This window comes from Rhinolophus sinicus, linkage group LG07 (genome assembly GCF_036562045.2).
Source record: "Rhinolophus sinicus isolate RSC01 linkage group LG07, ASM3656204v1, whole genome shotgun sequence".
NCBI classification, from domain to species: domain Eukaryota; kingdom Metazoa; phylum Chordata; class Mammalia; order Chiroptera; family Rhinolophidae; genus Rhinolophus; species Rhinolophus sinicus.
Window position 1 is genome coordinate 7,079,404 of NC_133757.1, and position 13,017 is coordinate 7,092,420.

Sequence of the window (13,017 nt, forward strand, 5' to 3'; positions counted from 1 at the left end):
TACGATATCATATTAATTCTCTTTCAGTTAAACGTTTTTATGTTCTGTCCTCGACCAAGTGGTTATGACTTCAAAAGGCACATAATCACACTAAAAAACCAATACCATCAGTTAGTTCCTGGCTATTACATTATTTACCATCCCAAGGGCTTCACTGTGATTGAGCATTTGATGGATAAGTACAGACAGGCCTGTCATTCGGTTCTGTGTGCGCACCATGGCTGCCACAGCACAGGGAGGTCCGAGCTGCGTGAGCCCTACTGCACCAGCACTGCTGGGAGCAAATTGTGCCAAAGGGCACACACAGTCTGCTCCCATCCTATAAAGCTGCACCGCTGGCTCAAGGGCCCTGCTGATCCAGCAAAGAGGCACGAGGGAAATGGCAGAACTCCAACAGATCCCTTTATCCAGGACTGAATCCCAATGTACATCAGAATAGACATAATAAAATGAGACTGTGGACCTAAAGGTAAAATGTCATCCCCACCAGGCCCCTGATAAAGGGAGCTCCGCTCTCCAGAAGCCTTTTCACAAAGTAAATTACGTTAATTACCAACATTTAAAAACATCCAACAGTTAAGGGCTCTGAATCTCTGATTTATTAGACAGCATGGAAATAACAGGTTTGGATTATTTTACAAAAAGAGATCAAGCTGCTCAGACAACTGTTTGCTGGAGAAAAACAATTCTTCTGACTACTGCACAAGGACACCAGACTCCACCCTACACAAAGTCAGTAAGAAAGGACGCAGGCAAGTTTTTTGTGTCAGACAGAAAACAGAGAAATGCACATACTAAGTAACGTGTCCACAATGACTCTAACACATCCTTGAGGGGAAAAGCACGGATTTGTAGGAAGGAAAACAAAACTTTCCATAGAGAAACCACTTTCATGAGACGATTAGGTGGACCTGCAATGAAGAAAATAGATGGGTTCAGACTTTCACTAAGTTTTCACTGAAATTTTTAATAAAAATAAGACCTTACTCTGTATCAAAAGAATTTTTGAAAAATACATCATAGATAAAATGAATTTCAGTAAAGGTCTAAGTACCATTCAGAAACATACATTTGCATATAAGTAAAACAAGAAGTATGACAATAAAAACACTATTTGGAACCACCTAGAATAAGCCAAGCTAAGTTTGTGTTCTGCTTCAGGGCATTATATTGAAATGAATCTCATTCTCACTGTAATTTTTTTCTTTTTAAGCTTAATCACCAGCGGCTGGGCAACTGAAATGGACATGAGAACTATATAAATGTCATAGAAATATGTAAACCTCATTAATGTTTCCAAAAATTCATTTAGAGATAGAAACAGGTCCAAATAGATGCCTGTCTAAATGTACTGCAATTACGTTACAATTATTTTTCCAAATACACAGATATGCTCTGTCTTTTCTCAGCTCATTACTGACTCAAACAATTTGCCCTTCTGGGATCAATTGTTTGCTAATAAATAATTGTTTACAGTCCCAAAATGATGTTAGGAGGTTTTCTTATTAGTTTTCCTTCTGCACCCTAATAAGATTGAAGACTAGCTGATTCCCAAGAGTCTAACCTTAACCTCGCTTTGTTTAACAGCCCAGGAAATGATGAACCATCTGCTTCAGAAAATAATGGAAGGCCAAGAGGAAATATTGTTTAATTGTAGATTAACCTCCTCATGAGGCAGTCTGAAGCAGCTTTAGAATGAGCAACTATAACCAGCAAAAGAAACAAATGGCTCAAGAGCCTTTTGCTCTACCATTTAAGGACCAGAAAGAATGCAAAGGGATTTTATTACCTATATTTATTTACAAACATTTATTTCCACAGTGGAAACAAAATCATCAAGGCCAAAACTGATTCTCAAAAGTGCATTCACTGTTCTCCAGTTTTGTTTGCCCGAATACCTTTAATGAAGCAAACTATCAAACCATCTCATGCACTTAAGAAAGTCCTTGTTTAAAAAAAAAAAAAAATTAGTAAAAACCTCTTTTCCATTATTTTCAGGTTCTTATAATTCTAAAATTAGTACTTTCCCCTGGTTTCTCTGTTAATAGTAATAAATCCACTGTTAAGGATTACAAATTGTTTTATTAGCATCAACATGGCACTTAAGTAAATGAAATCTTGTCAAGTACATGGTGACCTACAAGTTCAAAAGAAAAAAAGAACAGCGCTGAGATCAAAATGGCCGGCCAGGACAAGAAATACAAAAGTGAGAGATTAAATGCAAACACAGCCCTTTATGCACAGGCTTCACATGCTCAGTCTTTTCTAAAGACAAACCCATAAAAATATACATGATGTTGAATATTTAATATGCTGCCCTCTCTCAGGGACTCAATTTAGCAACGGTACTAGACCATTTTAATTCAGAAAAATATTGCAATCCTCAAAACATTCATAAATATTTGTTATTGCATAAATATTTGTTGAGGACTTCCTGCCAGGGCCTGGGTAGAGAGGGACAAGGACAAGCCCCGAGGTGGGGCTTTTTATGGTTTAACAAGCGCCTGAGTATCAGTTTTCCCTTAAGCCTGGTACAAGTCATTAGGTAAAGAGCTTTGCCTTGTTGGTACCAAAAAATGTAAATGGTTCCTCTCTGTCAACAGTTAACACCAAGAGCTAAGGACATCTCAAAAAACTCAAAACTAAGGAAATTTGCTATTCCCGGCAAGGCCGTATTACTCTGGGTTTCCAGTAAGACCTGAAGGTCATTCATTTTGTGTAAATATTAAAGAAACAACCTCTGTGGAGAGGAAAGATTTTTAGATGTTCAAATTCTTAAATATCTTAAATAGAATTTTGCTTAAATAAATTATTCTTGAATTCCTCAACTTAATTTTGAAGCAATGAGCTAGTAATAACTCCAGAGAGTCAAATAATAGTGCCTATTCAAGAAGAATGAGAGTTTGACATTCTTCTCCACAAAACAACTAGGCACAATTTTATCCATCAGACGTCTATCAACCTACGGATATTGAAAGCTTGGGAGAACAAGATAAAATCAACTCCAGCCCTACAGTCAGCTGTAATATCGAGCAGGCATCAACAATGCTATTCATGAATTTAGAAAAATTAATAAATCCTGGGTTGAATGCAAGAAAAGGCTCAAATACAGGTGAAGCATACTCACTTGGGTTTTGTTTCTGCATCTGTCACTTGGCGAATGAAGATACCATCTTCAGGATGTTCCGTGTCATCCATTTCATACATATATGATGATGCTATTGCAAGTGTGGTCCCGTCATTACTGAAGGCAAGTGATGCGATACTGGTGGGGTACCGATGGAACTGGCACAATCGCTTTTTGTTAAACGGATCCCAAATATTTACAAATCCATCAGAACCACCTGCAAGTAATTTTGAAAGAGTTAAAGTGGTTCTTAAAAACAGATACAGAAAAAAACATGAACAAACAGTTTTTAAGGTCACAGAAGGTAAATTTTCCTGGAGTAATGTACCAGATTTTTCCCCCCCTTAAATATCATACAAAGCAAGCACAATTAAAAAAAAAACAACTCTGCCTACGTACGTCTAGTGTCCAACAGGACAATGATGCTATCTTAATGATTAGGTACAGGTTAGCATGCCATACGTTACCTGTGGCAAATGTGTTGTGGATGTTGTGGAAGGAAATCGCATTGACTGGGTAAATCTGTTCAATATTATTTTCTTTTAGTCTGTGACACTTGAAGGCATACTTCTTCTTCTGAACCTCAGGGCTTGGGTCCAAGTACTCAACCGCCACTCGGCCTTCAATAGAGCTTAATACATAACCCTGCCAAGAGGGAGCCAAAAGGCCAAAACTGGTGAATCCAGCTTCCAAAAATAAGGCACTAATTCCCAAATTCAACCCACACTAAAGAAAATTACTTCAAAAAAGAAAAGCAAACATGGCCAGGTTTTAACAAAGTGTTTGCTTAAGCTGTACTAACATAGTTATGACAATTGTAAAAGTTTAAGAACACTAATACTTGTTTTATTAAAAAAACAAAAAAGGCTATAATTTATTTTTCTTATGTCAAAGAGATAAATATGAAATCTGTACTTTATTTCTTTTTAATTCTTCAAAGTATGAAAAAGATTTATTCCTAAAAAACTACTTATGGAACAACAACAAAAATCTTAAACTTCCATTGTAAACTGGAGATGCATTCTGACAGAAAATTTTAGATATAAGACATAAAAAGATTTATAAATGCAAGCATATTTTAATCATGTATTTAAATCTCTGAAGTTGCAAGAAACTGCAATTCCTTATTATCAATGGAAATTTACCATACTCTGGAAAAAACCGTGATCACCACTTGAGGTACTAGCCTTTTAAGACAAAGGACCAAAAGAATAATTGACATAATTGCTTCAAGTTTCACAACCACTAAAGGACAGCCATAAGACTCCAAGATATGTTATTTTTAATGACTTTTCCTCCTGCAAAATTCCTATATAGCAGCTGACCACACCACCCCTTCGAATTTTAAGCACTTGCAGGGAGAAGGGGCTCACTCATCAACAGGGTAAGCTCATTTAACAATGATGATGGAAGGATGACCCACCCCGTACATCAAGAGTTAGTCATTATATGAAGGGCAGTGCCTCTCTAACCCCAGTGGCATTCTTGAAAAAAAAAAAAAAAAAAAATCCAAGTTCTGCTCTGTTAGACTGGCTAAAGAACTCTATTAGTACTAGGGTTACACAAAAAAAAAGACAGACAGAGAGAGAACAGCAAATTCCAGATTCAAATTTGAATTCGCTGGCTTGTAAACTGATGTATCTGCCAAACTCTCCTTGAGTACTGTATGTCTGTCAAGTATCCTGGACGAGGATCACCAAGGAATCAGAAGACCTCTACTCAAACCACTGCCAGATTACGCAGCATCGCTGAACATCAAGGTCTTCTCTAAAATTGGGTTAACGCACTACCTTTTAACACAAGGATGTAGAAAGCACACCTAACAGCACATTCTAAATCACCACTCAAAAAAAGGGGTGGAGGGGAGCAAAGTTTTTAAAAGGCAGTAACCAAAATCATTATTATATAAGATCAGATTATTTTCAAATTCCAAAAAGAAGGGGGAAAGGTACGAGGGCCATACCTGCTTGTTTGGAAATGCGCGGATGCAGCGCGTCTGGTACTTGAGGCTGGACTCCCGGCGCTGCTGCACGTACCCCATGTTCCGCAGGTCCCACACCAACACCCTACGGCCGGCGGTGCCCACAATCAGCCGGTCTCCAGACACTGAGAGGGTATACACCTTTCAAGAAAGACCAAACCTTGTAAAAATCATCTACTTGCCCCAAAATGACATTTGTGCCCCAAAATAAAGTCCACTAATCATAAAACCATAAAAGGTTAGCTGATCAGGTCCTCAAATATTAGGTACCAAATTTCAAGTACTACAGTTACACAAACCAAATAATTCACACAAAACAATAAACCCAAGGTATTCTTAATACTTAACCAAGTACCATATAATATGTACATAGTCATTAATTCTGTAAAAACTTTTGAAGATATAATTCGCTTCACTACTAAAACAAATTATTAAACAATTTTTCCAGCCCTGTTTCAGTTAGTGACAATAAAAAAGTAAAAAATACTCAAAAAGGACACAATAAACCCATAAAACAATTCAAGATACCTTTCAAGGGGCTTCTGGCTTTTCACAAAACAATCATTTTCAAAGTTATTTTTCTATAACCACCTTTTGGAATGAGATTTCATGTTGTAACTCTAAAAATCTTGACTTTCCCACCTGTCACACTAAATAAAAGGCCTTTCCAGGAAGAGTGAGGGAGGCATCGTTAATTAGCTGCTTAGTTGCTTTGGTAGCATACAAACTCAAAATTAAAGACAAGGACGGTGGTCTGGCACATGACAAAGCAAATTCTTATGCCCTGATGTCATAGTAAACACTCTAAGATACAGTTCATCTTTAGGGAAAATTTAAAAAGTGCATTCTCCCATAAAAGTATTTATCTTTGCCTTCATAATGATTTTTCTTCAATATTAAAACCATTTCCACAAAAAATTCCTTTATAATAAACCATAGTATTCCTATATGCAACCATTTAGTGGTTATTTTCAAATAGGTTATTCAGGGACCAAACAGAGACAGCAAACTCATGAAAATGGTGGCAAAATGTATTTTTTTGATCATGTTAAATTTTTTTTAATCTAGACTTCAGATACCTAACTATTGCTGTATTACTTTCAATTAATAAGCAACTCTAATTTAATCTGATTTAGAATTTTAAAACCTGAAGAATCATTATAAAAAAATGAAGAGGTTCCATAACATGGTATGACATCTCTTTAACATTCAGTAATTAAACCATACGGTTAGTAATCACTAATGTGTTAACTACGTATCACCAGCCAAAAAAAACCAAGTTAGGCTTAATAGTATAACACCCGATAGTCTCCACAATCTGGCCTTAAAATTCAACTATTTTGACCAAAGAAAAAACAAGGAATTAAAAAAAATCGAAACAGTAGATTTAATACAGACATATTTAAATAAGAAAAATATAAGGTTTACCAGTTTACTCAGAAAACAAAATGTTTGTAGAAAAATAGAAATTAACCTAAGACACATGAAACACCAAACTTAAAAAACACAAAATCCAGAAAGAAATCGATTTGTCATAGTACAATCAGAGTGGGAATTTTATCTTAAATCTTTATACAGGTGACACACAAGATTCTAATAGTGCTTTCTATCCCCATTGATCGTAAATCAAATGAAACCACTGTCATGCTACTGACTAGGTATATACATTTATCAAAGAAAGTATTAAAAAAAGTGACATAATGAACCTTGCTGAACCAATAAGCAGCTTGATTCAGTGTGGCTGTCTATTATATGATATTCTGTCAGCAATTTATCACAACTCTTAACATGTTACACACAACCATAAATCAAAACTAGAAACAATGCAATTATTTTATTCTGAACAAAGGTCTTGCCAGGAGTAGCTTCGACTGTGATGTGACAAAAATAATGGCTCTTTGGATGCACTACAGTATATAATGATGGCTAACAGAACTGAATAGTATATTTACATTGAGAAAATAGACTTAAGGATACTTTTAAACTGCTAAAACAATCAATCTTTAAAATTAACTACCACCTAAAGTCTGATGAGGATACAGCAAGGACGCCCCATTACTTTCACTGTACAGATAAAAAGTTAGAATACACAAAGATTCAGTTTTAAGAAGCTTCGCCCACTAGTCTTCAAACTACATGTCAGTATTAAAAATAAATAAATACTATGTAATTTTACTAACAATTGTCACCCCAATAAATTTAATTATAAATAAATAAATAAATAAATAAATAAATAAATAACTGGTAAAAGCCAGGGAATATGAGCAACTTTCTCCTTAAACTTGAAATAACCCATTTAAACCCTTTTAACAGTAAACTCAAATGAAACCTCGGGTGGTAAGTGAAAATGGAGTGCTCCATCCCACTTTCTGGTTTGGGCACGTCAAACCCAATTTAAGACAATTGAACGGTCTTTGCTAAATGACTTCTCTGAAAAAATAGAGTTGCTTCTGAGGCCTGGGATTTAAAGTATTAACAATACATGGAAATTTATTATTTAAGCTCGTACTCACAGTACAAACATGACAGCTGCCAGGAAAAAGTTGGACAACATTTTCTTTTGCATCAAAATATTTCTAGGTATTTGGGCTTGTAAAATAAATTCGTCAGGTCTTAATCTCTAAATGCAATACCATATTCATCAGGCATGCAGCAAATCAAGGACCATATTTCCTGTCATAAACATAAAGTGCCTACCTTTTCAGGCTGAGAGAAGGTACCAGCATTACAAGGAGTTCTGGGATCCCACAATTTCACTGTCTGATCCCAACTCCCAGTAACCATCACATTCACTTCTGGACAGTATTCAACACATCTGATAGGGGCATCATGGGTTCCAACAAGATTTTCTATAGGAAAAAAACAAAGAACACTTAGTTTTACTAAATCTACTAAACAAAGATTCCTCAAGTGAACAACAGAAAGACGTGCGTTCGACTACTATGAATCCACTCCCACCAACTCTATGGAAATATCTGCACACAGAAAAATTTCTCCATGACTACAAGTCATCCATTCTTCTCTGCCCACCTTACAGTGCACAGTATGATTCACAGGCACAGTACATATCAAAGGCTGACTTGAATTTCAGACCACATTAAAATGATGGCATATCTGTGTTCCTTTCTTTCCTCACTTGGTTCTGGATTCCTTTAAATCAGGAACCTTATTTAACTCTAGCTCTGACTGTATCTAGTGCAAGTTGATACATGGTAGGTATGCTCAATGCCTGCTGAATGAACAAATGAGTGGGTAACTCTGGTCTGGATCTGGGTAAAACTTACCAAATTAAGCCAATGCTTATAAGAAACTTATTTAAGTGGTAAGAGATTATCTGAGATCTGGAAATAAGGAAGGCACGGAGTCTTATGATGAATAAATCCACTTCGTTTTCATGGTCAAATTCCCAACACACAATTTCTTTCCTTTTAATTTCAACTCTTCACTGTCTCATTAATTCATTCAACTAACATCTAGTGAATGTCTACTATGTGCCAGAATCTATGCCCAAAACAGCAAGAAACAACATGTGTGGTGTTGACCTTCAAACAGGAACACTACCTATTTAAACAGGAAAAATCTCATGAAGTTCAGCAATGACCTTCAGAGACTAAATAGCTAATCCCCTTAATTATGGTCTCTAATATCGAAAATCTTTGTTTGCTTTTCAGTGTTTTTTCCCTCCTAAGTTTTTGAACAAATAGGACCTAAACCTGCAGACTAATTTATGTCGATTAAGCTGCTAGCAAACAAAACTGAACATCTGCAGTTTTAAGTGACATGACAAAGTGACTTTTGTGCAAAAGCCTCTTCTGATTGAGTTATTGTGACAAAACATTGTGCCTATCCTCCCACTGTCCAACTCATACCCCCTAGTCACCGCTGTGCCTTACCATCTCCTTCAAGGACACCTTAGTCTAATGTATGCATATACCAAAAAACAAACAGACAAAAAACAGCTCCCCTAGAGTTTGTGCATTTGGGTTCCATTACAATCTCTGCTTTGCTCCAAAGTCACCATAACAATTTGGGTGTCTGGCAGAGAGAGAGAGAGAAATACCATATTATCTCATTTATAGGAGGAATCTAAAGAAGAAACAAAGAAAAAAAACCACAGAAACAGACTCATAGATACAGAGAACAAACTGATGGTTACCAGTTGGGAGGAGGGTTGAGGAACAGGGCGAAAAAGATACAGGGATTAAGAACAAATTAGTAGTTAAAAAATAGTCACAGGAATGTAAAGTACAGTACAGGGAATATAGTCAATAACATAATATCTATGCATAATGCCAGGCGGGTAGTAGATTTATTGGGGGATCACTTCATAAATTATATAAATGTCTAACGATTAGGTTGGTGCGAAAGTAATTGCAGTTTTTGCAATTATTTTCAACCTTTTAAACTGCAATTACTTTTACACCAACCTAATACTATGCTGTACACCTGCAATTAATATAAAGTAATACTGACTATCAACTATAACTGAAAAAAAAATTGGGGGTAGCTGGGCCTTTAAGAAATTATTAACTAAAAGAAAATGTGTCATCTTGTTAATTCATCCAACTGAAGCATATCCTACGCTAAATAATGATACAAACAGGATTAATACAGTACCCGGGCAGGATTGGCTATTTTATAACATTAGATTTTTTTTAAACCTATCTTCCTTCAGTCCACACGAAATTAGCTTCTGAAGAGAACTCTAAAACATCAGCCCTGTCCTGGAAACCCTAATGAAAGTACACCAACTCAAGGTCCAGTCCACTTCTGAGGACAAGGGAAACGTCAGACTTAAGTGTCCCTTCACGTAAACACTTGAGATAGAGATGAGAATTTGCTTTACTGAAAAAAACACATGCACACTATTTTGTGATCAGTAACTTAATGGTTATCATTTAAACAAAAAAATTCCTAAATACAAGTCACGTTTGCTTATGTCTAAGAAACTTGGGAATTAAGCAATTCAGAAACTACTCTTCCTAAACATTTATACTCTAGTACACTAGCTGAGAAAACAAACTGGTGAAAGGTGGCCATATTACCTTGGTCAGTGTTCAAATCATGCATTTTCAATTGATGATCTAATCCTCCACTCCAGGCATGCGTTGGATCCTACAAAATAAAATTTTAAGTCATCTGAAACAGGGTTTTAGAAAGTGTCTCAAAATTCCTGTTTCTACAGCCAACTGTTCAGTTTATGCACAGATGATGTACACTGGGCTCAACTATTCACTGTAAACACAAACAAAGCACAAAAAGTAAAGCCAGTCAGTGATCACAGAAACTGTCAGGGAGTTAAGAACGGTTCACCACCCTGGCTGAAGAACAAGCAGGCATTCCTACTTACTAATAAATACACCTTCCGTCTAATAAGACAGCCAATTTCTATTGTCTTGTTGCAGATTTCAAATACAATTATCACATGTCAAAACCGTTTGCAGAGTTATTCCATTAGACTCCACTTTTAAGGGGACAACGAGTTTCCGACGTTTGCATGTCCCCAACGCCAAAAACCAGTATCCAGCTCAAGGCAAATGTTCGAGAAAATGTGATGAGCTGTCCAAATGACTCCACCGACACAAGCCTCTGCCCATCACTGGAGGAGGGTTGCTATTAACGTGGGAAACCGTAATACACAAAGAGAGCAAAACCGGAAACCGAGGACACCTACATAGAAGGCGCAGTCCAGGACCGCACCGGTGTGCTGGTACTTGAGCCGCATGGAGTTGGCCGGCACATCGTAGAGGCGCACCGACGTGTCCCAGGAGGAGACCAGCAGGAACTGGGAGGTGTTGGGGCTGAACTTCACCGAGGAGATGCCGTCTTCGGGCGGCTGGTTCAGCTTGAACTCGTTGGAACCGGTCATCTACGGAACAAGCGCCCAGTCAGAGACCCCGAAGGGCCCAGGGTCGCAGAGCTGGGCTGACTGATGGCTGGGCAGTGCTGGGGAGCCCCACAAGGGAAGGACCTAGAAAACGTCGACGACGGGGTCTCCGCGCCTGCGCAAAGCCCGCGCGCCCGCCACGGTCGGGACTCGCCCCCTCCCCCAAGGTGGGGATTCGGCCCCCTTGACCCCCTCCCCTGCCGCCCCTGAAGCGCCCCAACCCGACTGGCCCGCGCCTCCGCACCCCTAACTTCAGCCCTCAGCCTGGCCCTCCGCTTCCCTCCCCTCTGCGGGCTCCTCCATCTCGGCCCCTCCCCCGGCCCTGGATGCTCCTAAAAGAAAAACGATGGAAGCGAAACACATTCCCAGGGAACAATTCCGCCAGCGCCGGACCCGGGGAGCGCCCGCTTCCGCGCCCCGTCGCCTCTCCCCGCTACCTTGGGTTCCCCTCAGAAACAAGTTCGCAGACGCTCGCCGCCGACTAGCTTCCCTCTCAGCATTCGCGAGCGGGGCGAAAGAGGCAGAGAGGAAGTTCCAGCGAATGCCTGCCATTGGCTGATTTCAAACGCCAACGTCTCACTCTAGGCTTCCGATTAGTCCGCTCGGAGGGCCGCCGTCGGTCAACCCAGTCATCCTCTTCCGGCTCAAAGGCAAACCGCGGCTTTTCCGATCACGTGGTCTAGCTTTACCACATGTCTGAGGCTCCCCGGCTCATGCTAGATGAGTGAAGACTACAACTCCCAAGGAGCATCGCGCCAAGACTGTGCTCACATCTTCCCGGCGCGTGTGCAGCAGGCTGGGAGATGTAGTCTTCCTGAGGCCGAAGCCCAGCCTGTGCTCTGAATAGCAGGCGCGAAAGGTGCTCTTTCCAGTTCCACCCTGGGTTCTTCACTGTCTGAGTTAATCTCGTAGACACAAGAACCCCATTCTGGTCAATACTTCTATAGAGTTAAATTATTCTGCCACTAGACGTACATACGCCTATGAAGTTAACCAAAAGTTGGAGTGGTGAAGGACATATTTAATTAATTGCATTATTTTGTCCCGAATTTTTCTCATTTTCCTGGAATTTCCGCATGGGAACCAGGGTCTCATGTTTCCCATTGTCTTAAGATCTATTGCTCTCATAGAAACTCATCTTTCTTTATACTATGCTTTATCTCTTAATTCCATCTTTCCACAAACATTTATTGAGGGCCCATTGTGTGCCAGACCTGGTGAGAGACTAGAAAGATGCATTAACCAGACCAGTCCTTGCTCTGGAGGAACTTCTATCCGGATAAGTGGACAGACTGGAAAACAACTTGCAATGTGTTAAAGCTCAAAAACTTCCTTTAGACATATGTTTAAATGGGGTCCTAAAATGACAGCTCCAAGCTTCTTCCTGTTCACCTCACCAACACCCCAACAACTCCCTAGAGTTGCACGCTCAGTTTGCTCCATTTTTTGTTTCTGGAATTCTCCACAAATAGGAGAATCAAGAAGCTTGCTTCCATAATAAGAAATGATTTGATCTCCATGAAAGAAAAGCAATACTTAATTTGTAACTAAAATGCTGTGACTCAGTTACTTTTGAATATCAAAAACTCAGTGAAAATTTTCAATGTAACCCACACTATCAGTACTCTTTTTCACTGTCTTTTGTGAAAAAAAAATCTTATTTTATTACGTGACTTTGACTGAAGTGAGAGGAAATTGTTGAGGTTGAAATGTTTAATTTTTAAGGTACATTAATAGAGAAAAAAGTTTGGTCTTTATTCATTCACATATGCTGACTTAGGTGCACATCTTTTATAATTTTTGACACAGTAAATGCACACCCAACCACCCTTCTCCTCACTGTATTGATGATATCACTGCTAAAAGGACAGATTCTTGCCTCCCATCTCAGTAATCCTCATACTTGGTTCTTTCTCTTCTCTTTCAACGAGGTAATGGCCAGGTTAAGAATTTAAAAATGCAGTGCCTTGTCTCCATTCTAACTTTGGTTAAATAATTTTATCTCCAAATAATTGTATTTGG

At 38.7% G+C, this 13,017-nt stretch overlaps 1 protein-coding gene across 1 annotated transcript; it reads right to left on the reverse strand.

Moving 5' to 3' along the window:
- Nucleotides 1-576: 576 nt before the first annotated feature.
- Nucleotides 577-11,573, reverse strand: BUB3 (BUB3 mitotic checkpoint protein). Its single transcript, XM_019714936.2, has 8 exons — nt 11,433-11,573; nt 10,783-10,977; nt 10,154-10,223; nt 7,806-7,957; nt 5,091-5,249; nt 3,595-3,772; nt 3,128-3,344; nt 577-911 (listed from the first exon to the last, which is right to left on the reverse strand). The coding sequence occupies exons 2-8, from the start codon at nt 10,975-10,977 to the stop codon at nt 902-904; spliced, it is 981 nt and encodes a 326-aa protein (XP_019570495.1). The 5' UTR covers nt 11,433-11,573; the 3' UTR covers nt 577-901.
- Between the last annotated feature and the right edge of the window lie 1,444 nt (nt 11,574-13,017).

Coding starts and splice junctions, on each gene's coding strand:
- BUB3 (XM_019714936.2), bottom strand. CDS start 10,977: ATGACCGGTTCCAACGAGTTCAAGCTGAACCAGCCGCCCGAAGACGGC. Junction 7,958..10,153: donor TGATTTGAACACTGACCAAG/GTAATATGGCCA, acceptor TTTTTCCTATAG/AAAATCTTGTTGGAACCCAT. Junction 3,345..3,594: donor CCACAACACATTTGCCACAG/GTAACGTATGGC, acceptor AATTACTTGCAG/GTGGTTCTGATGGATTTGTA.